Below are 25,388 nucleotides of genomic sequence, written 5' to 3'. Positions count from 1 at the left end.
AGCGTACCAACCAAAACCTGGAGACATATCTAAGATGTTTTGTGTCTGAAAACCAAGAGTTGTGGTCGTCATATTTACCCTTAGCTGAGTTTGCCATAAATAATCGCCGTCAGGAATCCACTGGCAAGTCACCATTTCTTGGTGCATATGGTTTTCATCCCTAATTTTGTACTTTCAAAGAGGGGGGGTCTTCTGGGGTTCCCGAAGAGGAACTGTTTTCGTCATCTCTTTCATCGGTATGGCAGAAGGTGCAAGCTAACTTGAAAATATGGGAGGTAAATACAAATGCATGGCTGATAAGAAACTGTCGCCAGGTCCGGACCTAGGAGTGAATGACTATGTGTGGTTATCTACTAGGAATATCAAATTGAAGGTTCCCTCTTGGAAACTGGGTCCTAGGTTTATTGGTCCGTACAAGATTGTAGCCATCATCAACCCCGTGGCTTTTCGCCTGGAGTTGCCTCAGACTTTTAAAATCCATAATGTCTTTCATAAGTCGTTACTCAAAAAATATGTTCCACCTCTAGAACCGTCACCGCTGCCACCCCCTCCTGTTGTCGTGGATGGTAATTTAGAATTTCAGATATTCAAAATTATTAATTCTCGTCGGGTCCGCCTCTCTCTCCAATATCTGGTGCAAGGAGAGGTTACGGTCCCGAGGAAAGAATGTGGGTTCCTGCGTCTGAGGTAAACGCCGACAGGCTGGTTCGGATTTTTCATGCCTCTCATCCTGAGAGACCTGGTCCTGAGTGTCCAGAGGCCCCTCGTAGAGAGGGGGGTACTGTCACGAGGGTGTCAAGAGCCACGCCTGACTCCATTGTACCCGGGGTCAGGAGGTCGCAGCGGTTGGCTGCGCGCTCTATGTAAGATAGGGATGTTTCCTTATTGTAGCTTTCTGGGTTTGCTTTGCGAACCCTTTTGGCTCACTCAGGGATCCGTAGCTCCTTCTCTCAGCTGTTCCTTGTCCAGCACTTCCAATCCTCCTTATATTCCCCTCTCACACTTCTCTGGTTGCCAGATATAGAGCTTCCTGCCTGGACATCTATTCTGACCCACTGGAGCTGTGTTGCTGCGTTCTCTGGTAGTTGATCCAGAACGCTACCCTCCGGATCCCTGTTGAACCTTTGTGGACAGTTGTTGTCGTCCACCTGGGTGTTTGTGTTTGTCTGTGTTTGTCTGTCCTCTCCCTGGTGTTTCCCTCTTAGTGTCAGTGGTGAGGACTAGCGATCCCACCGGCCCGTTCATTATCTAGGGTTCATTTCAGGGAAAGCCAGGGTTTGGGCACGTGATCGCCGCACGGGTGAGGAACCCGTCTAGGGACGTCAGGGCAGTCAGGTGCCAGCCGCAAGGAGAGTTAGGGGTCACCACCTTTCCCTCTCCCTTGGGCAGGACTTTCCCTTTTTTCCTCCCTGTGCGTGTTGCCGGTCATTACACTTACATACTTAATAAATAAGTTCAACCAAGGGATCGGTGTGGAAGCAAATCCCAGAAGGGAGTAAGACTCAGATTTCTACACATTTCCATAAGCATTAATGTAACTTACTTTTAAGAATTCATCTAAACCCTTTTTAAAACCGTCCACTGTTCCTGCTGTGACCACGTCCAGAGGAACCCTTTTCCACAGATTTACTTTTCTTACAGTAAAGAGGTTGACACAATCTTACCAGCTTCCGCCATCATCTTCACAAGGTCTTTTGCTTTAGTTCTTGGGTTGATATGCACATGTCGGACAAAAGCACGTTCATCTCTGGAACACAGAATCCATCTCCTTCCTGAGCGGTATGATGACTGGACATTCCTATCTTGTTTGTACTTGCGTATAATTGTTTGTACAGATGAACGAGACACCTTTAAGGTATCTTGGAATTGCACCTTAGGTTGAGCCAGACTTGTGCAAGTCCACAATTCTCTTCCGGATATCTTGGCTGATTTCTTTAGAATTTCCCATTATGCTACTCAAAGAAGCAGTGTGTTTCAGGTGTGCATTTAAATACATCCACAGGTGTGTCTCTAATTAATTCAGATGTTGCCAACAAACCTAACAGAAACTTCCAAACACATGACATCATAATATGGGTAGTCCAGAATTGTTTAAAGGCATAGTAATCTTAGTGTATATAAACTTTTGACATTGCAGGAAGTAATACAAATGCCTTAAAACATTATCTGTCTCATTATTCTGGCATTTGGCAAATAATAATAATTGTGGTAATCCTAATTAACCAAAAACAGGAAAGGTTTATTCTGACTTCACTTTAGATATTGAGAAAAACATGCATATGTGCAAACATTTTTCCCATGACAGAAGTTAAACTAACTGGTCTATAATTACCTGTGGAGGAACTAGATCCTTTGTGAATATGGTACCACATTTGCCTGGCGCCAATCACTTGGAACTGTACCAGTACATAGAGAATCTTTAAAAATTATAAACAGAGCCAAATCAATGATTGAACTGAGCACTTCAAGAACTCTTGGGTGTAATCCATCTGGACCTGAAGCATTGTTTACATTTACCCTATTAAACTTAGCTTGGACCATATCTACAGTTAGCGAACTGAGTATATTTCTGGTTGTACTAACAGCCCAAGCACCACAGATATCAGCTCCTTTCTATTCCTTTGTATATACAGAGCTAAAAAAACATTTAGTAACACTGTCTTTTCTGTATCTCCAGTGACTAACCCCCCTTTACCATTACTTAGGGGACCCACCTGCTCAGACCTTGGTTTTTTAGTATTTATATATTTAAAGAATTGTTTGGGATTTGTTTTGCTCTATTTTTCTACCTGCTGTTTATTTTGTATTTTTGAAAATTTTGCCTCCTTTTTACAGATTTTTTTAAAGGGAACCTGTCACCTGTACAATGCTACCCTCACTGAGAGTTTCTAAATGTTCATTGTGTTACCCTAAACATATAAATTACACTTTTAATTTCATTTGCAGACGAATTCAATAAGTATTATGCATTTTTGTACGTCCCACCTTTTATGCAAATTAACATAAAAGAGTCATATCTTACTTGTGTGACCAGAGAAGAGTCATATTTTCAAGCTCTGACTCATCTCAGGTAAATTTGCATATGTATAAAATATTTTTTTTTACACAATAAAAGCACACAGAGCTATGGGGACTGGGTATTGCAGATGTTCTAGTGGCCATCTAGCAACCCATGTCCTCAGCTCTATACCCAAAATCCAGGTGACAGGTTCCCTTTAAACCCTTTGTAAACTTCAAAGACTACCTCTGACCCTACAGATTTGTATTTTTTAAATGCCAGTTTTTATCATTAATAGCCCTTTTTACAGTAGCTGGGGGGTTTAATTTTAGCTGTTGTAAGAAGGTACAAGGAATCATCATAGATGATAGGTATGTGTGAATTCCTGGCCTTGGTGGAGTAAGAGCCAGTTTTCTATGTTAGCAGCAGTTGCTGTTTGACACCTTGCTATCTAGTATGGCTGTAAATAGCTGATCCAGGCCAGCTCTTACTGGGAGTAGTCAAAGTGCTGGGTGGGTGACTACTCCCCACTGTCCAGGCCGGGTTTTGACAGGCCTATAAAAACAGCCGGCAGTGTTAGGTGGGTGGATTACTCCTCTCTGACACTGGAGCTGTGTTAAACTCTGCTGAAAGCGGAAATCAGTGTGTCGGGCGAGCAGGCCGCCTAAAGCCTGCAGGTGGCCTTTCTGAGGCTGAGCATTCAGCCGGGTGTGGATTAAACACCCAGGATCAAAGGTGAATGATTTTTCTGTATGAATTGTTTTGGGTGTGAACTAACACCAATACTGAAAATGGACTGTCAAAATGTGAACCTGCAACTAGTGTGAATAAACACTTCAGTTTTTGAGTTACAAACTAGTGATGAGCGGCAGGGGCAATATTCGAATTCGTAATATTTCGCAAATATTTAGTAGAATATTCATCATATAATTGCGAATTCAAGATTATTTTCTTGATCGCGAAAAATCGGCAATGTAATATTTGCGCAATGCGCGCTAAATACAGACGTGGGTCACTATAGCTGCATTTTTCAAGCTGCTAGAAGTTTTCTGAGACTGGAGAAAATGGTTGGAACAGCAGAACTTTACTTTATATGCAGATAGAGTGCTCCAATGTATTTGCGATTGAGAAATCGGCATTAATGATGCAAATATTTTGGCGCAATACGTGCAACTTCACATTTCAACAGGTCTGACTACTTATTAGTAATTGGTGCACTAAGTATTGTTGTGAACTTGTGACATCACAGCACTATGTATGTATGTATGTAGCATACATACATACATCACTATGTATGTAGCATGTATGTATGGACAGCAGTATTGTTGTGACATTACAGCACTATGTATGTATGTAGCATACATATATACAGCACTAAGTATGTAGCATGTATGTATGGACATCAGCTACACTATATCACTATCTAACCTACACTGATTATCTTCCACTAACTATATGTATTATATATATAAGCTAACTAACTAACTATCTAATGTAATGACACAGGAAAGCACAGAGCACAGCAATAACACTGCTGTCTCTCTCATATCTGCAAAATACTGCATACAAGCGCTGCTGAGGAGGTTCTTATATAGTAAGGGGTAGGCAACTTTCCTATTGGTTGCTAGGAATGTTGCTAAGCACTATTGGTTGCTAGGAATGTTGCTAAGCTCAGACAAAAACATTGCAGCCTTCTCATTGGCCCACAAGCAAGAAGGGAAGTTACTGATGAAAAAAAACTAGAATATTCGAAATTACTAATATTTATCTCTATATTCCAAATATTCGCGAATTCTCGAAGTGACGATATTCGTGATTAATATTCGCTATTCGAATATTCCTGCCCCAACACTATTATAAACGTGTCTTTGCCTCTATACTGCACCCGCTTGTCCTGTCTACCAGAGCAAACCCCCACAATTGGTGGAGGATGCGTGCAAAGCAATGAGGCTGGCGTGAAAGCCGATATTTTTAGTTTCTGCTTTTTTTCACGCACGTTTGTATGTCGTATATTAAACCAGCTGTATTACAACCCGTGCTCCACGACAACATAGAGGCTGTTGTGAAGGCCCTCATGAAGGCAAATCTGTAGCAGCGGGAGACAAACCTGCGCCAACGCGAGGCTAATAAGCAGCAGCAGGAGACCAACCAGTTGCTGCTACAACATGTGATGGCTTTGCAGACAGCAGGAGCAACCCCGAGCGTCCATGATGCCCAGAAGGCAGTACGTGCAGCGATTCCTAAGATGACACCCGCAGTCGACATTGAAACCTCCCTGGCAATGTACGAGAAAGTGGCCACAAGGGAGAAGCTACCATGAGACCAGTGGGCCGAGGTTGTCACTCAGTTCCTGGCATCCGATTCCCAGCGGGTGTATTTCGACTTGCTGGACGATCAAGCGGCCGACTACCAAAAAGTAAAGGGTGAGATTTTGGCCAGACTGGGGGTGAATGTGTTGGTCCAGGCCCAGCCGGTACATCAGTGGGGGTTTAAGCCGGCTGAGCCCGCAAGACCCCAATATTATGACTTACTCCACCTTTTGCAAAAGTGTCTACAGCCTGATGTGCTGAGTCCCACGGCTATGCTGAATAGACTATTGGCTGATATCTTCTAGAGGGCTGTACTACCCCCTCTCCAGCACTGGATCGGCCAGGTGTCTCCTGGCAATGCCCTGGAGATGGTGGACCTGGTGGGGTTCTTTAGGACTAGCCCAAGCACTTTTAGATTCCTCAATGACGTCTTGCCTCAGCATCATCTGCACTTCCTCCGAGATGGCTTGTCGCCGAGTACCCGGTATGGTTTTAGCCAGACTTTCGCCTGAAGCTCAGTGACAATGTCATACCGAATTGTTGAAGTGCGTCCAGGAAGATCAGAAAACACATCCGAGTTCCGGCTAATAAACTTTCTGGCCTCCTGAGCCTGCTTAGAGGAGAGGCTGTCAGCAATTCTTACTGGGAAGAGTCGCTTCCCTTGCTTCAGACAGAGGGGCCGAAACCGCTTCCCCTAGAAAACCTGGCTGCGGACTGTCTTCAGCACAGGTTTCCCTATCTTTCCATGATTTGAGTAAATTCACATGGTATATTTGCTCTGGCTTTCGCCTCCCTGACTGGTATACCTTGTAATTTACCTCTCCAATTTTCTCACGTACCTCGTAGGGCCCCTGCCACCTGGCCAGGAACTTACTGTCCACAGTTGGCACCCGGGTTAAAGATCCGGACCCAAGCCTGCCAATTATAGATCCAACTCTGGGCTCGCTGAGCGGCCTCCATATGCTCCCTGACAAGAGGCAAAACGATCTCTCATCCGCTGTTGCATCTGGGTAACATAACATAGTAACATAGTACATAAGGCTGAAAAAAGACATTTGTCCATCCACTTTGGCCTGTCATCCTGCAGTTGATCCAGAGGAAGGCAAAAAAAAAATATGGGAGATAGAACCAATTTTCCCCACTTTAGGGGAATAAAAAAATCCTTCCCGACTCCAATCAGGCTATCAGAATAACTCCCTGGATCAACGACCCCTCTCTAGTAGCTATAGCCTGTAATATTATTACGCTCCAGAAATACATCCAGGCCCCTCTTGAACTCTTTTATTGTACTCACCATCACCACCTCCTCAGGCAGGGAGTTCCGTAGTCTCACTGCTCTTACCGTAAAGAATCCTCTTCTATGTTTGTGCAAAAACCTTCTTTCCTCCAGACGCAGAGGATGTCCCCTTGTCACAGTCACAGTCCTGGGGATAAATAGATGATGGGATAGATCTCTGTACTGACCCCTGATATATTTATACATAGTAATTAGATCTCCCCTCAGTCGTCTTTTTTCTAAGGTAAATAACCCTAATTTTGATAATCTTTCAGGGTACTGTAGTTGCCCCATTCCAGTTATTACTTTAGTTGCCCTCCTCTGGACCCTCTCCAGCTCTGCTATGTCTGCCTTGTTTACAGGAGTCCAGAACTGTACACAGTACTCCACGTGTGGTCTGGCTAGCACTTTGCAAAGTGGTAGGCCTTGGCAGCAGCTGCCTGACACTTGTTTTGTCACTGAGCTTCAGGCGAAAGTCTGGCTAAAACCATACCGGGTACTCGGGGCTCGGCGACAAGCCATCTCGGAGGAAGTGCAGATGATGCTGAGGCTAGACGTAATTGAGGAATCTAAAAGTGAGTGGGCTAGTCCTATAGTGCTAATAGCCAAGCCGGACGGGACACTCAGGTTTTGTAATGATTTCCGAAAACTAAACGAGATCTCTAAGTTCAATGCATATCCCATGCCCCGATTCGATGAGCTAATTGAGAGGTTAGGACAAGCCCAGTATTTTTCAGTTTTGGACCTCACAAAAGGGTACTGCCAGGTGTCCTTAACAGAGGCTGCTAAAGAGAAAACTGCCTTCATCACACCGGAAGGGCTATATCAGTAAGAGGTGTTACCCTTTGGTTTGCATGGCGCCACGCCACTTTTCAACGACTCATGGACATTGTGCTGCGTCCAAATTGTCGGTAAGCTTCGGCTTACCTGGACGATATTATCATCCACAGTACCGACTGGGAAAGTCACCTACCCAAAGTACTCCCTTAGGAAGGCTAATCCCCAAAAATGCACAATAGGGTTAGAAGAGACTAAGTACCTGTGGCATGTCATTGGGCACAGAGTTATCAAACCTCAAGTGAACAAAATAGAGGCTATTCGGTATTGGCCCCGACCTGTCACCACTAGGCAAGTAAAGGTGTACCTGGGAATGGTGTGAAAGTACCCTAACCCCAGCCCCTACTAAATCCCCACTGTTCCCTACTATATCCCACTCTCTATCTACACTATCTACCCGCTTATTAGTATGATCCCCACCCTCCCCCCACATCCTAGTTTAAAAGCTCCTCCAGTCATCTAACCATTTTTTTCCCCCAGGGCAGTTGCACCCTCCCCATTAAGGTGCAGCCCTTCCCTACTGTAGAGCCTGTAACCGACCGAGAAGTCGGCCCACTTCTCCATGAACCCAAACCCTTCCTTCCTGCACCAGCTTCTGAGCCACTTATTTAACTCCCTAAGCTCCCGTTGTCTCTCTGGTGACGCTCATGGCACTGGTAGTATTTCTAAAAACACTACAAACATTAATCCCCATCTACCCACCTATCAACACACCGACCAACCAAAATAGAGGAAGTGAAGGAAGAAAAAAACGGGGATAATTGCCCCATGCAAATAGTTTATATCCACCCAAAATTAAACATCTCAATATAGTATGTTATGATCATTAGAAGTAATATATTTGCCTAACTAAATTAAGGTGAACTTTTTGGGGTGAATCCAAAACCTCAAAGCCAAAATCCATTTCCTACAAAAATAAAGCCTAGATAGAAACAAAAGTCTTGTTAAAACTTGTAATGTCCTCCAAGACACATATCAATGTATCTAGCAGCACGAAGCAATTCAATTAAACTTATTAATTTACTGGATGAATGACACGGCCATTCAATAATCCCCAACCTTTGGACATATGGATTAAATTAGTTTTCACTGTCTCACATCTTAGACAACCATGGGAGGACCGACATCTAATTTTGTGTAAGAAAGAAGGTGTATATTGTAAACTTGTGCATTATCGTACATTGTGCCGCCGTATAATCATAACAAGGTGATAAACCCTGTTTTCAGCAAGTTTAAAAAAGGATTCCTTGATGGTAAAAATCATGATGGTCTCAAATGTTTAATAATGTTTTAATCCTTCTTCTTTTTCTCATTTCATTTTCATACACCGTAATTTTTTTGCAGTCGGACACATAGGGCCAGATTTATCACGACTCTGACAGCTCACTCCACTTTCACATATGGCTAAAGTCAGTTTTAGCCAAGTCAGATTTATGATCGGCCCTTTAAGACTGTAATAAATGTGGTTTGACGGTAGCAGTTTATCCGTCAGTAAGCAGCTTTACAAAAGTCACAAGTCTTTACGAAAAAGTCGCATGTTCTATTAAAAAGTCTCATAAGATAAGCATGGTCCTCACTGGGGTGAAATTGCGCATTTTTTTGCGACTTTTTAAATAGTTGCAATAGTAAATCTGTCTAGAGGTTCTTTTACATAAGAAAACACGCCCACTTTTAGAAAACTGGCGAGCATAGTGCAGAGTAGAAAAAAGTCATACATTTTTGCGCAATTTTAGCGATTGCGCAAATATTCACATCTTTATCACTCCAGTATTCTGGCTTGAGCTAATGATAAATCTGGCCCATAATGTGATCTTTTATACCACCTGCATTACAGTAATTATTACTTTTCCATTCTTTATTTTAGAGTAAGAATCAAGGGCTGAACTTTGTAAGGATTCACGCGCCATGGAATGTTCTAAGTCGTGAAGCAGAATTCCTTAAAATAAAGGTGCCCACAAAAAAGGTACGAAAAATGGTCCTAGGGAAGGGACTTGTCCTGTGCAGTCAAACAATGCCGCAGAATGATGTGTGTGTGTGTGTGTGTGTGTGAAAGGGGTTTTCCTAAATTCTGATACTGATGACCTGTGCTGATAATAGGTGATCAATATCATATAGGAGGTGGTCTGACACCCCCTCTCCTTAGGCCAGTGACTTTGTATAGCTCATTCCAGTTCAAGTGAAGAGGATAATTGTTGAAGAATAAGATCCTGGGGACAGATTCCTTTTAGAAAGTACAGGGCAGATTGAAGATAATACGAATGCACAATCAGTCTGGATGGGAGTTGCTTGAAGTTTGTAATGCTGCAGAGACATAGGTCTGCATAGGAGATGCATTAAAATGGTAAAAACCTCTAATGTTAATTGTCTGGCATTTTTCCCTTTCCTCCTTGAAATAAACATGTATGTTTGCCAAGGTAGGTTTGTGTGTTTATGGGGAAGTTGGAAAAATAGCTGCCAACTCTTTGTTACTGTCTATGCTGTGTATGACATCCTTAAAGTGGTTAGCCCATCTCAGACTCTAAATTAAGCTTGCGCTTGGCTACTTTCAGAAGTCTCATAGCCATGAATGGAGAGCACACCACTCATTCACGGCCACCCTTCCCATTCACTACTGGCTATTTTCAGGGTGAATAGAGGGTGGAAGCTTGCGCTGTGAGTTCTCCTTCACTTTGGGGCTTGTTCTGCTGATACTTGTGGGTCCCAGAGGTGAAACCCGCACTTATTTTATATTGAAGGCCTATCCTAAAGATAGGCCATCAATGTTTGAGAAGAGACAAACCATATCACGTTCTTCTTGTAATGTATATATTTCCTTATGTATTCATGTATTATCTATTAAACTCCTATATTCCATATTTTTCAGATGTATGAAGTCAAAGAACACAGTGGTATCACAGTAAAGCTGTACGGTATATGGAACAAATGTACCAAGCCTTTACAACCCAATGTGCCACAAATTAGTGACAATGCAAAGATGAAACCTTTGTCTTATCCTTTCTCCAGAGATAAAATGCATCTGTGAGTAGAACAAGCCTCATGCTGTGACTTCTAGACAGACAAAACAGGGATGGTTTGAATCAATGTAACTAAAAGAACATGTGAAGCGTGATTAAATAGTTGTATTAGTCACATAAGGAGCATGCTGTGCCTCAACCTAGTATCACATGGAGCAACTGCGATAACTAGAAAAAGCCACTATTAACAATTCACGCGTCTTGAGTCGGGAGATTTATTACATTCAGCAAGCGTATTAGTTATCACCAATTTTTATATACACTTTCAACGTTCAATTTTTTTGGTTAACTCTTCCCGTCCTTCTCTATAGGCTAGAGCAAGCCATAGATATCAAAGAGCTATGAGCCAAACAATCCTTACACCAAAAGCCCATTAATATACAGTACATACTTGACCAAATATTAGTTTGATGTGGGGGGAGGTACAGATAAATGTTTTAGATACTTCAGGTGCCTCTTATTGGATAAAAATACAGCCTATCTAATCCTGTCTGTTGGTCCCAACAGACTTTTAAGTCTTGTCACCTCTAGTGACTATGAATGTTCTTGTTGTCACCTCAACCGACATGTCTATCTTAGTAAATACTTGAATGCTACATAAAACATCAATCCTAGAACATCTTTTCTTAGAATACTGTAATATATTGTTACTTTGTTATTCCTTCAGGGAATATATGAAGAAATTGACAACTGGGTGTTACCAGTTTGGTGTCTTTCCTTACACACTTGGACTTTGTTCGATACTGATTTGTCAATTTATTCATAAATATTCTGTAGGAATTGCATAGAAATGGTGCAGGGGATGTAGATGACTTAGAAAAATGCCCCACAATCATTATTTTATGGGGAATGCAAGTAATTGCTAAATCAGACATGTCAGGAGTTATCCTCCATAGATTGTTATTGGATAATTCTAATTGAAGTTCGAAGATCCACCACCAAAAATCCCATGTTCATGATCAACTTTTTGGCCCATTCACATGTCCGTAATTTCGGTCCGCATTCGTTCCGCAATTTGCGGACCCATTCACTTTCAATGGGGCTGGAACAGATGCGAATCCGCATTTTCGGTATCCACATCCGTTTTTTCGGGATCCGCAATTCCGTTCCTGAAAAAAATAGAACATGTCCTATTCTTGTCCGCAATTGCGGACCAGAAAAGGCATTTTCTATTATAGTGTCTGTGATGTGCGGTCCGCAAATTGCAGATCGCACATTGCCGGTGTCGGTGTTTTGCGGATCCGCAGTTTGCGGATCCGCAAAATACTTATGGACCTGTGAATGGACCCTTAGGCCTAGTTCACACGGCCGTATGGCTTTTTCAGTGTTTTGCGGTCCGTTTTTCACGGATCCGTTTTTCCATTTTTTGTTTCCATTGTGTTTCCGTTTCTGTTCCGTTTTTCCGTTCCATTTTTCCGTATGCCATGTACAGTATACAGTAAAAATTGGGCTGGCCATAACATTTTCAATAGATGGTTCAGAAAAAACGGAACGGAAACGGAAGACATACGGATACCTTTCCGTATTTGTTCCGTTTTTTTGCGGACCCATTGACTTTAATGGAGCCACGACCCGTGATTTACGGCCAAATATAGGACTAGCTCTATCTTTCAACGGAACGGAAAAACATAAATACGGAAACGGAATGCATACGGAACACATTCAGTTTTTTTTTTTGCGGAACCATTAAAATGAATGGTTCCGTATACGGAACACAAAAAAACGGCCCGTACACTTGCAAAAAAAAAGTTTGTGTGAACTAGGCCTTAGGGTCCATTCACATGTTTGTAATTTAGGTCCGCATTTGTTCCGCAATTTGCGGACCAATTTACTTTTAATGGTGCTGGAACGGATCCGAATCCGCACTTCCTGGATCTGCATCTGCATTTTTGGGATCCACATTTCGTTCCTGAAAAAAATAGAACCAGAAAAGGCATTTTCTATTTTAGTGTCTGTGATGTGCAGTTCGCAAATTGCGGATCGCACATTGCAGGTGTCCGTGTTTTGTGGATCTGCAATTTGCGGACTGTTAGGCTGCCATTTCAGAAGCTACAGTGCTTCCAATAAATTCTGCACCCGCCCCCCCAAACCTTCTTAAAGGAAACTTCTCTTTGGATAATTCTTGTTTAGGGTCCATTCACACACCCGTAAGTGTTTTGCGGATCCGCAAATTGCAAATCCGCAAAAAAACGGACACCTTTAATGTGCGATCCTCAATTTGCGAACTGCACATCAGAGACATTATAATAGAAAATGTATTTTCTGGTCCGCAATTGCGGACAAGAATAGGACATGTGCTATTTTTTCAGGAACGGAATTGCGGATCCTGAAAAGACGGATCCCAAAAAAACGGATGCGGATCTCAAAAATGCAGATGCGGATCCCGGAACTGCGGATTTGCATCCATTCCAGCCCCATTGAAAGTAAATGGGTCCACAAATTGAGGAACGAATGCGGACCCAAATTACGGACATGTGAATGGACCCTTAGATTGCTGGTCCTGATTCTAGTAGGTGTTTGTGGGTTGTGATGCCTGATGCTGGAGCTGTAACTGAAATGCATTGTCTTCTGTAAGAAGAAATAAGGATGGCCATGGACATTTATGTAGAAAGTAATTGTTTCCAGTGGATGCCTTTGATTCTCTAGAGCACGGGTGTCAGACACAAGGCCCGCGGGCCTAATCCGGCCCGCCAGACCTCGTCATGTGGCCCGCGTAGCCGCCGCCGACCGCCAGCCTTCACCTTTTATTATCACTTCCTGCAGGCGGCCCCTGCAGGAAGTGATAATAAATCGCATAAGGAGCGCTGTGTATTACCGGTACTTACAACTACAAGCGCTCGCCGAGAGGAGGGAGGAGGCAGGCTGGGAGGATGGGCGCTGGCAGTGTGAGTCATACGTCACGCGCCTGCGCCGCCCACTTTATGAATGAAGCAGGCGACGTGGGCGCATGACGTATGACTCACGCTGCCAGCGCCTGTCCTCCCGGCCTGCCTCCTCCCTCCTCTCTGCCTACCGAGCAGCGAGCGCTTGTAGTTTTAAGTACCGGTTTATACACAGCGCTGATTATGCGATTACATACAATTAACTATTAGACATAGGATTATACAGCAGATGCGACCCCCCCCCACCCCGTGTATTGAGGGTCATTCACTACAGGGACACTTATGGAGGGGATCTGTGGATGACACATAGCATAAGATGCTATATATGTGTCATCCACAGATCCCCCCCATAACTGTCATACACAGATCCCCCATAAGAGCCACCCACAGATCCCCCATAAGTGTCACCCACAGATCCCCCATAACAGTGCGTTACCCACAGATCCCCCATAAGTTTCACCCACAGATCCCCCATAAGTGTCATCCACAGATCCCCCATAAGTGTCACCCACAGATCCCCCATAAGTGTCACCCACAGATCCCCCATAAGTGTCACCCACAGATCCCCCATAAGTTTCACCCACAGATTCCCCATAAGTGTCACCCACAGATCCCCCATAACAGTGCGTCACCCACAGATCCCCCATAAATGTCACCCACAGATCCCCCATAAGTGTCACCCACAGATCCCCCATAAGTGTCACCCACAGTTCCCCCATAACAGTGCGTCACCCACAGATCCCCCATAAGTGTCACCCACAGATCCCCCATAACAGTGTCACCCACAGACCACAATTAGTTCAAAACCCACCAAAAGCACACCTTTTGGTTCAAATTTTTTTTTCTCTCATTTTCCTCCTCAAAAACCTAGGTGCGTCTTATGGGCCGGTGCGTCTTATAGGGCGAAAAATGCGGTAACCCTTACAGTATTATGTCAGTGTTATCCAACACATTCCAGAACTGTAAGGGTTACATAGCATCATAAATCAGCATAATGCTATGTGACCCCAGTCAGCGCTTGCAGGTCAAGCTTTCAGAGCTAGTTATTACTTACATTATTACAAAAAACAGTAATAATTGAATGTAGTGACAATAATTTATGATAATAAAGAGTGGACACATAGTCCTACAGATACACCAGCCCTTTGAGGGTGACCAAACTGCTGATGCGGCCCCCGATGAATTTGAGTTTGACACCCCTGCTCTAGAGCTAAGATCTCCTCTGAATGAGACTATCAGCATTGCCTGGTAGAGGATGAGTCTTGATTAGAGAACCATTCTTGAATAGAGGAGCATTCCCTAAAAGAATGTGCAAGTTGCTAAAGTGGACAACTTCTTTAATTCCCATGAATCCTTGATAGACACATCTTTGTTCAATCATATTATGGTTATTTCTAAAATCCATTCTAGTTAGAAAGCTCCAGTGGTGACTCTAGGAACAATATACAGTATAGGGGGGCACAAAGATACCACAGTCAAAAATGGGGGGGGGGGGCAAAAACAAAATAAGTATATATAAATAAGATTACAAAATACGAGAGAATTGCAGTATGCAGGGATACCTTTATAATAAAGCAATTTATGAAGCTATTCAGTCGTCTGCTGGGCCGTCCTCTGCTTGCTTCTGCGGATTCTTTCCCCTTTTTTCTGTCTTTCGTCAGTGCGCAGGTGCACTGTTATGGTGGATCTTTGCAAAACACACTGTTATGGGGGCATCTGTGGATGACACTGTTATTATGCCTCTCATTAGCCCCTATTATGCCTCTCATTAGCCCTCATTATGCCTCTCATCACTCCCATATCAGCCCCCATGCCTCTCATTAGCCCACATATCAGCCCTTATGCCTCATTAGCGCCCATTATAAGCCCTTATGCCTCATTAGCCCCCATTATTCCTCTTATTAGCCCCCATTATGCCTCTTATCACCCCCATGCCTCTCATTCGCCCCCATATCAGCCCGTATGCCTCATTAGCCCAGATTATAAGCCCTTATGCCTCATTAGCCCCATTAAGCCACCTATTAGCGCCCATATGCCTCATTAGCCCCCATATGCCTCATTAGCTCCCATATGCCTCATTAGCCCCATTATGCCTCTAATAGTCTAATTAGCCCCCATTGTGTCTCCAATTAGCCCCCATGATGCTTCTCATTAGCCCCCATTATGCATCTTATTAGCCCCCATATGCCTCATTAGCCCCCATATGCCTCATTAGCTCCCATATGCCTCATTAGCCCCATTATGCCTCTAATAGTCTAATTAGCCCCCATTATGTCTCTAATAGCCCCATTATGTCTCTAATTAGCCCCCATTATGCCTCTCATTAGCCCCTATTATGCCCCCAGCAGCCTCATTTTTTATAAAATAAAAAAACACTTAACTCTCCTGCTCCTGGACGCCGCCTGCAATTTTCTTTTTCCTCAGTTGACTATGCTCTGAACTGGCACGCACAGCGTGAAGTCACAGAGCACCCTTATGCTGTTCGCAGCCCTGCACAGCCGACAGCCAAGGACCAGGAAGCGGTAAGTACAGAGAGTTTACCGCTTCCTGGTCCTTCGGTACTAATGAGCGCTTCCATAATGGAAGCGCTTATTAGTATTCACCGGCCATTGGGGCTCAAGAGGTAGAGCAGCTGCTTTGGGGAATCAGCGGGGGGCACCCGGGGGGGCAAAGAATAACATTGGGGGGCAATGGCCCCCCCTCTTGCCCCCCTGTAGCGACGCCACTGGAAAGCTTACAGTTCTAAGCAGGAAATCCAAGTGCTGAAAGCTTCTGGAGTAAGAGCAATCAATGGGTTGTTTAAAATACTCAGAGCTTTTCTGGGATCTTTGGTGACCAGATATGAGCTAATTGATTCATATGACTTCTGAGGTTTCAGTCAATAGAATCCAACAGATGTAATTATTGTAGAGTTTTCACTTTAATTCACCTCAATTAATACAAGATGTTAATTCTAAATTAATATTTCAGGTACAATATCAAAGACAAGGACACATTTTTTGACAATGCAACACGTAGTCGAATAGTAAGTATTTCTCAAACTCTAAGTCCACATAGTAATATTTTGCCCAGTTATTTTTTTGGCCTACTATGTATTTATTGTGGTCATCAGATGCTTATCATTGGTAACTGAACACTGCAGAGATGCCACAAGATGGTTGAAAAATTTATGTGAATGTTAAACCTACAGTATGCCCCTCAAGTGTTTCCTTAGGGTTCAAAGCCAGACTGGCCAATTTGACTACCAGAGCACCCTGGTTCCAGTCTCTGGCAACCCCTGGCCAGGGGTTCAGCTGAAGACAACTCCATTTGGAGATGACTTTAGAACATATCACTTGCCACAAGGATTTATGTCTATTAGATATTATTTACAATGCAATGTACAGTCATAGTATGTTCCATAAAGATGAATGGTGGACCCTCAGAATGAATTCCTCTAGGATAACCTAAGAACCTCAGCCCATCAGTGATTGGGCCAATATAATATTTATTTTTCTTTCTATCAAGCTATAGTTTAGTTAGGGTTTCTATTTGTCCAATATACCCTAATATCTGTTTATTGCATAATCTATATATCTATCTATCTATCTATCTATCTATCTATCTATCTATCCATCCATCTATCTAGAATTTATTAAAATGATTTTCTGAGATTTTAGTATTGATGGCACATCCTTAGGGTAGGCCATTTATATCTGATCAGCTGGGTCTAATGCTCCATAATCCTCCAGCATGGGAACTACACAGCTCTGGTCATTGTGTAGTGGTTTGGGCAATATTGCTCCCACTGAAGTAAATGGGAGCAGCACTGCAGTTGCAGCTCTGTCCCCTACACAATGACCAGAGCTGTGTTGTTCCAGTGCTGACTTCCAGAGACGGAGCTACTACTGAACAGCTGATTAGCAGCATTGTGCCATTTCAGACACTTGTCAAACAGATATTGATAGGCTATACTGAGGATAGGCCATCAAAATAAAATCCTCGAAAAATGCTTTAAGCTGATTTATGATTGTATTTTTTGCTAGGTATATGAAATTCTAAAGAGAACATCTTGTACAAAGGCCAAATACAGTATGGGTATGTGTGATTTTTTTGTTGTTATGTATTTGATTTATATATTTTAAATAAAGTCACATATTTTCAGATTTGGGGGGGGGGGGGGGGGGGGGGGGGACAGGTACCGTGAAGGCTACAGAAAGCTCATTTGTAGAAATTCCAAAATACACAATCATTTTCAAAAAAGGACCAATAGTAAAAATAGGCAACCCTTTTTAACACCCCCCCCCCCCCCCCCATTTAATGCCTCTGCGCCTATTCTAAGATTGGGCCTTCCTCCCTTCCCTTATTTGCTAATGTGACCATGGACATGAAGGAGCTTAGTGTAGTATCCTGCCATCTTGAAGGCATCAACAATAGCTGGGGTAAACGGCTCTACAGACCTCACAGTAGGAGTTCTCTCTGTGGTAGCCCATTATTAAAAGATTCATTGTATTGTACATTATAGAAACCAAATGTTTGACTAATGGTTTGCCCTTTCTTAAGACCCTATTAGACGCCAATAAACATTAAACACGTCCATCGGTGCTCGTTTGCACTGGTCTATTAAACAGGCCAATGCAAAGTAACTGTGTGAGAAATGATTGAGTCGTTCCTCCCTCAATCAGTTCTATTGATTTTCCCCGGCACATTCTTGATTACAAAAGGAGATGTGCTGCCAATAATCGGGCATCATTCATCCTGATGATGTATGCAAATCTGCTGACAAACGAGCTCTTGCTTGTTTATCGAATGATCGGTGGTACGAGTATACTGGCTAATTATCAGGAGCAAGTACTGGCAAAAAAAATATTTGTGCTAATAGGGCCCAATGAGCAGGTTGTATCTTTGCATGCATATATTGGGTGAATTCCTATTTACTTTACAGTGCATACCTTACATGCTATCCTTCAACTAGTTAAAACAGGATGAATATTTATGCATGTCTATATTCTCTTTAATACGGGTACATTCATTTTGAATGTTTTTGTCTAGAATTTTATGATCTTGATATTAAATTTTCCAGTGTTTCATAGCACTTGGACCAATAATAGAGCATTTTTGCTGACACATTATTACATATGCAGGTGAATTTAGTATATACAATCTTTCCATCATTTCTGCTCTTGTGTTTAACTATATTTTTACTGGCTTTACACATGCTAATAATGAACTGAACTTCCTAAAAGCAGTCCTGGTGCTGGCTTGACATAGGAAAATATGCTCCAGGACTACCTGTGAGGTTTCATGATATTTGATGCCGTTCTATGAAACATGCATTCTGGCTCTCATTGTGCTTTTATGTCGTAAAAGCCAAAAAATATAAAATAACTTTGCTCTTTTATGTGTCAATGTAGTAACAGGGGTTGTGTCCAGGGTCGTACATAGAATTCATTGGGCCTCATAGCAAGAATCAGAATTGGGCCCCCATGGTCCTTCCCAAGCCCCTCTGATTACCCATCCCTGGTCCCTCCAACCTTCTACCCCAGCCCACCCTCTCCCTCACCCATTAACTGTGCCTTAGGTAGGTACATTGGTGCTACATTACACATTACTACTGTTTTTGATAACCTGGGGGGGTGCTTATAAAATAACATGTACACAAGGAGTGACATTAGTAGGTATAATGTACTATGTAGCACTACTGTTCAAGCCCGCGTTCACATTACTGTTAGTTTTCCGTTTTTCTTATCTGTCAAAAGAAACAAAAAATTAACAAAAAAACTAACAGATCCTGTATACATTATACTCATTTATGCACATTTTGCATCCATTTTAGCCATTTCTGTCTGTTACGTTAGACAAAAAAAACTAAATACTTTGTGTAGAACAATTTTTTACATCTAAAAAAAAATAAGATCTCAGATGGAAATGGCTCAAGAGCATGCAAAATGTGCATAACTGAGCATAACGGATGTTTAACACACAGGATCTGTGTTTTATTTATTTTTCTCTTCTTCTGACGGATCATCGGCCTAAGGCTTCATTCATATCTCAGGTGAATGTATCCGGCAGGCTGTTCCGACAGAGAACATCCTGCCAGAGTTACTAGATCCAGCATTGCTAGATTCTACCGTTCACCGCCGGTCCCCATAGACCAGGGATGCCCAACCTGCGTCCTCCAGCTGTTGCAAAACTACAACTCCTAGCATGCCTGGACAAACTATAGCTATAAGGGCATGCTGGGAGTTGTAGTTTTGCAATAGCTGGAGGGCTGCAGGCTGAGCTTTCCTTGCCATAGACTATGGCAGACTACCAGCAGGGTTTCGGCCTGACAAAAACTGTTACTGGTGAAGGGCAGAATCCAGCAATGCTGGATGTGGTGAACTCTGGCAGGATGTTCTCTACCAGATGCCTTCACCAGAGATAGGAACGAAGACTAATACGGCATCTAAATGCAATGATCCAATGACTTCAAATTGTCCGGGTTCAGAACTGAACCCGAACATATCCCTTTCTTTCCCCACTCAGCCCCTCTGACATGAGCATTGGAGCATTTCATGCTCCGATGCTCTCCCTTGCCCTGCTCTGAATCTGGAGAATTTTTCTGGAGATCCGGTGATGTCACAGGGTCTGCAGGAAAAGCTCTTGCACTGTGCAATTCATCACATGGCAAGGGAGAGCATCGGAGTATGAAATGCTCATGTCAGAGGTGCTAAGTGGGGAAAGAAGGGGATATGTTCAGGTTTAGCTCTGAATACAGACAACCCCTTTAACAGTCACAGTCATTACTAGTATTGTGCAAACTAGTTGTCACGGATGGTGTTGCAGAAAGCTGGAACTTATAAATAAACATCCGACTGTCTTGATCCCAAACTAAGGAGCATATGGGTGAGCCCTATAAAACCCCTAGAGCTCTCCCTGACTGCTATGCCCATGCAAAGGTCTTAATGGTAGACGATTGCGTGCCCTCGTACCTTATACTGTGTGACACCTGAAAACCCTACATTAGTGAGGGGACACGACCACCGTCTTCCTGCACTTAATACGGACGGAGTCAGGGTCACCTACAATAAAGCCAGCAAGAAAACACAAATAAAGGAAACAGACTTATCTGAGGAATCAGGAGAAGCAGTATCCAGCAGTGAACAACTCATCCAGGAAGAAGTATAAACCGCAAAGTGAGGCAGTATGAGAGGGAATATAAAGGGAGACAATCAGTGCAAATAGGTGACAGCTGGGAGAAGGAAAGGAGATTAGAAAGTGAAACCAAAACAAAGAACATCATACAACAGGTAGAGAAGAACGTCTGCCAGATCTTCTCACAGAGCTGGCGGTGACACTAGTATTTTCAAGTTCGGCGTACAAAGTTCGGGTTATCTAAAAATTCTAACGGAATTCTATGACAGCATGCACCACGGAAGCCTATAAGGGGCATTCCGTATTGCATTCCATCCTAATAGAAGTCTATGCTGGCTATAGACTTCTATTATGACAGAATACAATATGGAATGCCTCTTATAGGCTTCCGTGGTTCATGCTCTCATAGAATTTTGTTATGGTCCGTGGTAGCAGAATCCATAACAGAATTCTAAAATAACCCCGAACTTTGTATGCCGAACTTGAAAATACAAGTTTGCTTAATACTAGTCATTAACTAAATGAGAAAACTCATCAAGTGTGTGTTAACTCTGCTACATCTGTGTGTGTATATATATATATATATATATATATATATATATGTATATAGTGCAGCACCTGAGGACATGTGCAGGCTTCTGCCTGAGACTAGGGGCATCTCCTCATGGTGGGATCCGGTCCTTACTGGGGGGAAGGGGGAATCCAGAGAACATCCTGCTGAGGAGAAGCAGTGAGGGGAGCTGGAAGGCCGAGTCAGAGGCCCTGGCAAGGACTCTAGTCTGAAGCTGTTGCACTAATTGTAATAAGGGGCAGGGCCTTTCTTCCACAGTCGGGACCCCTTCCCCTACAGGCCCCATAACAGCTACATGGTCTGCCTCTATTAAAGGTACGCCACTGGTTGTGTCCATTCTCCATAAAATCACCATGGTACCATAAAATCTTATCAGACTGTATATTCTAGATCAGGGCAGGCAAACAATTATCAGGAAAAATATTGATGTACTTGTCACTACTAGAGTTGAGCGGACACCTGGATGTTCGGGTTCGAGAAGTTCGGCCGAACTTCCCGAAAATGTTCGGGTTCGGGATCCGAACCCGATCCGAACTTCGTCCCGAACCCGAACCCCATTGAAGTCAATGGGGACCCGAACTTTTCGGCACTAAAAAGGCTGTAAAACAGCCCAGGAAAGGGCTAGAGGGCTGCAAAAGGCAGCAACATGTAGGTAAATCCCCTGCAAACAAATGTGGATAGGGAAATGAATTAAAATAAAAATTAAATAAATAAAAATTAACCAAAATCAATTGGAGAGAGGTCCCATAGCAGAGAATCTGGCTTCACGTCACCCACCACTGGAACAGTCCATTCTCAGATATTTAGGCCCCGGCACCCAGGCAGAGGAGAGAGGTCCCGTAACAGAGAATCTGGCTTCATGTCAGCAGAGAATCAGTCTGCATGTCATAGCAGAAAATCAGTCTTCATGTCATAGCAGAAAATCAGTCTTCATGTCAGCAGAGAATCAGTCTTCATGTCATAGCAGAGAATCAGTCTTCATGTCATAGCAGAGAATCAGGCTTCACGTCACCCACCACTGTAAGAGTCCATTTTCATAAATTTAGGCCCAGCACCCAGGCAGAGGAGAGAGGTTCCGTAACAGACAATCTGGCTTCATGTCAGCAGAGAATTAGTCGGCATGTCATAGCAGAGAATCAGGCTTCACGTCAGCCACCACTGCAACAGTCCATTGTCATAAATTTAGGCCCAGCACCCAGGCAGAGGAGAGAGGTCCCGTAACAGACAATCTGGCTTCATGTCAGCAGAGAATCAGTCTTCATGTCATAGCAGAGAATCAGTCTTCATGTCATAGCAGAGAATCAGGCTTCACGTCACCCACCACTGTAAGAGTCCATTTTCATAAATTTAGGCCCAGCACCCAGGCAGAGGAGAGAGGTCCCGTAACAGACAATCTGGCTTCATGTCAGCAGAGAATTAGTCTGCATGTCATAGCAGAGAATGAGGCTTCACGTCAGCCACCACTGCAACAGTCCATTGGCATATATTTAGGCCCAGTACACAGGCAGAGGAGAGAGGTCCCGTAACAGAGGATCTGGCTTCATGTCAGCAGAGAATCAGTCTGCATGTCATAGCAGAAAATCAGGCTTCACGTCAGCCACCACTGCAACAGTCCATTGTCAGATATTTAGGCCCAGCACCCAGGCAGAGGAGAGAGGTCCCGTAACAGACAATCTGGCTTCATGTCAGCAGAGAATCAGTCTTCATATCATAGCAGAGAATCAGGCTTCACGTCACCCACCACTGTAAGAGTCCATTTTCATAAATTTAGGCCCAGCACCCAGGCAGAGGAGAGAGGTCCCGTAACAGACAATCTGGCTTCATGTCAGCAGAGAATTAGTCTGCATGTCATAGCAGAGAATGAGGCTTCACGTCAGCCACCACTGCAACAGTCCATTGGCATATATTTAGGCCCAGCACACAGGCAGAGGAGAGAGGTCCCGTAACAGAGGATCTGGCTTCATGTCAGCAGAGAATCAGTCTGCATGTCATAGCAGAAAATCAGGCTTCACGTCAGCCACCACTGGAACAGTCCATTGTCAGATATTTAGGCCCAGCACCCAGGCAGAGGAGAGAGGTCCCGTAACAGACAATCTGGCTTCATGTCAGCAGAGAATCAGTCTTCATATCATAGCAGAGAATCAGGCTTCGCGTCACCCACCACTGTAAGAGTCCATTTTCATAAATTTAGGCCCAGCACCCAGGCAGAGGAGAGAGGTCCCGTAGCAGACAATCTGGCTTCATGTCAGCAGAGAATTAGTCTGCATGTCATAGCAGAGAATGAGGCTTCACGTCAGCCACCACTGCAACAGTCCATTGGCATATATTTAGACCCAGCACACAGGCAGAGGAGAGAGGTCCCGTAACAGAGGATCTGGCTTCATGTCAGCAGAGAATCAGTCTGCATGTCATAGCAGAAAATCAGACTTCACGTCAGCCACCACTGCAACAGTCCATTGTCAGATATTTAGGCCCAGCACCCAGGCAGAGGAGAGAGGTCCCGTAACAGAGGATCTGGCTTCATGTCAGCAGAGAATCAGTCTGCATGTCATAGCAGAAAATCAGGCTTCACGTCAGCCACCACTGCAACAGTCCATTGTCAGATATTTAGGAGCAGCACCCAGGCAGAGGAGAGAGGTCCCGTAACAGAGGATCTGGCTTCATGTCAGCAGAGAATTAGTCTGCATGTCATAGCAGAGAATCAGGCTTCACGTCACCCAACATTGGAACAGTCCATTGGCATATATTTAGGCCCCGGCACCCAGACAGAGGAGAGGTTCATTCAACTTTGGGTAGCCTCGCAATATAATGGTAAAATGAAAATAAAAATAGGATTGAATGAGGAAGTGCCCTGGAGTCCAATAATATATGGTTAAGGGGAGGTAGTTAATGTCTAATCTGGACAAGGGACGGACAGGTCCTGTGGGATCCATGCCTGGTTCATTTTTATGAACGTCAGCTTGTCCACATTGGCTGTAGACAGGCGGCTGCGTTTGTCTGTAATGACGCCCCCTGCCGTGCTGAATACACGTTCAGACAAAACGCTGGCCGCCGGGCAGGCCAGCACCTCCAAGGCATAAAAGGCTAGCTCTGGCCACGTGGACAATTTAGAGACCCAGAAGTTGAATGGGGCCAAACCATCAGTCAGTACGTGGAGGGGTGTGCACATGTACTGTTCCACCATGTTAGTGAAATGTTGCCTCCTGCTAACACGTTGCGTATCAGGTGGTGGTGCAGTTAGCTGTGGCGTGTTGACAAAAGTTTTCCACATCTCTGCCATGCTAACCCTGCCCTCAGAGGAGCTGGCCGTGACACAGCTGCCTTGGCGACCTCTTGCTCCTCCTCTGCCTTGGCCTTGGGCTTCCACTTGTTCCCCTGTGACATTTGGGAATGCTCTCAGTAGCGCGTCTACCAACGTGCGCTTGTACTCGCGCATCTTCCTATCACGCTCCAGTGCAGGAAGTAAGGTAGGCACATTGTCTTTGTAGCGTGGATCCAGCAGGGTGGCAACCCAGTAGTCCGCACAGGTTAAAATGTGGGCAACTCTGCTGTCGTTGCGCAGGCACTGCAGCATGTAGTCGCTCATGTGTGCCAGACTGCCCAGGGGTAAGGACAAGCTGTCCTCTGTGGGAGGCGTATCGTCATCGTCCTGCCTTTCCCCCCAGCCACGCACCAGTGATGGACCCGAGCTGCGTTGGGTGCCACCCCACTGTGACCATGCTTCATCCTCATCCTCCTCCACCTCCTCCTCATCCTCGTCCTCCTCGTCCTCCAGTAGTGGGCCCTGGCTGGCCACATTTGTACCTGGCCTCTGCTGTTGCCAAAAACCTCCCTCTGAGTCACTTCGAAGAGACTGGCCTGAAAGTGCTAAAAATGACCCCTCTTCCTCCTCCTCCTCCTCCTCCTCCTGGGCCACCTCCTCTTCCATCATCGCCCTAAGTGTTTTCTCAAGGAGACATAGAAGTGGTATTGTAACGCTGATAATGGCGTCATCGCCACTGGCCATGTTGGTGGAGTACTCGAAACAGCGCAACAGGGCACACAGGTCTCGCATGGAGGCCCAGTCATTGGTGGTGAAGTGGTGCTGTTCTGTAGTGCGACTGACCTGTGCATGCTGCAGCTGAAACTCCACTATGGCCTGCTGCTGCTCGCACAGTCTGTCCAGCATGTGCAAGGTGGAGTTCCACCTGGTGGGCACGTCGCATATGAGGCAGTGAGCGGGAAGGCCGAAGTTACGTTGTAGCGTAGACAGGCGAGCAGCAGCAGGATGTGAACGCCGGAAGCGCGAACAGACGGCCCGCACTTTATGCAGCAGCTCTGACATGTCGGGGTAGTTGTGAATGAACTTCTGCACCACCAAATTCAGCACATGCGCCAAGCAAGGG

At 44.3% G+C, this 25,388-nt stretch overlaps 1 protein-coding gene across 1 annotated transcript in view; it reads left to right on the top strand.

Annotated features, from left to right (window-relative positions):
* Window positions 1-25,388, top strand: part of ANO2 (anoctamin 2) — a 505,309-nt gene that overhangs the window by 157,993 nt on the left and 321,928 nt on the right. Inside the window, exons 4-7 of the mRNA XM_044277837.1 lie at window positions 9,285-9,383; window positions 10,284-10,438; window positions 16,287-16,341; window positions 17,342-17,393. Coding sequence (XP_044133772.1) covers window positions 9,285-9,383; window positions 10,284-10,438; window positions 16,287-16,341; window positions 17,342-17,393 — 361 coding nt within the window. The remainder of the gene's footprint in view (window positions 1-9,284; window positions 9,384-10,283; window positions 10,439-16,286; window positions 16,342-17,341; window positions 17,394-25,388) is intronic.

Source organism: Bufo gargarizans, chromosome 2 (genome assembly GCF_014858855.1).
Source record: "Bufo gargarizans isolate SCDJY-AF-19 chromosome 2, ASM1485885v1, whole genome shotgun sequence".
NCBI lineage: Eukaryota > Metazoa > Chordata > Amphibia > Anura > Bufonidae > Bufo > Bufo gargarizans.
Note: the sequence above shows the minus strand (reverse complement) of the source record. Positions and strands in the feature narration are given on the sequence as shown.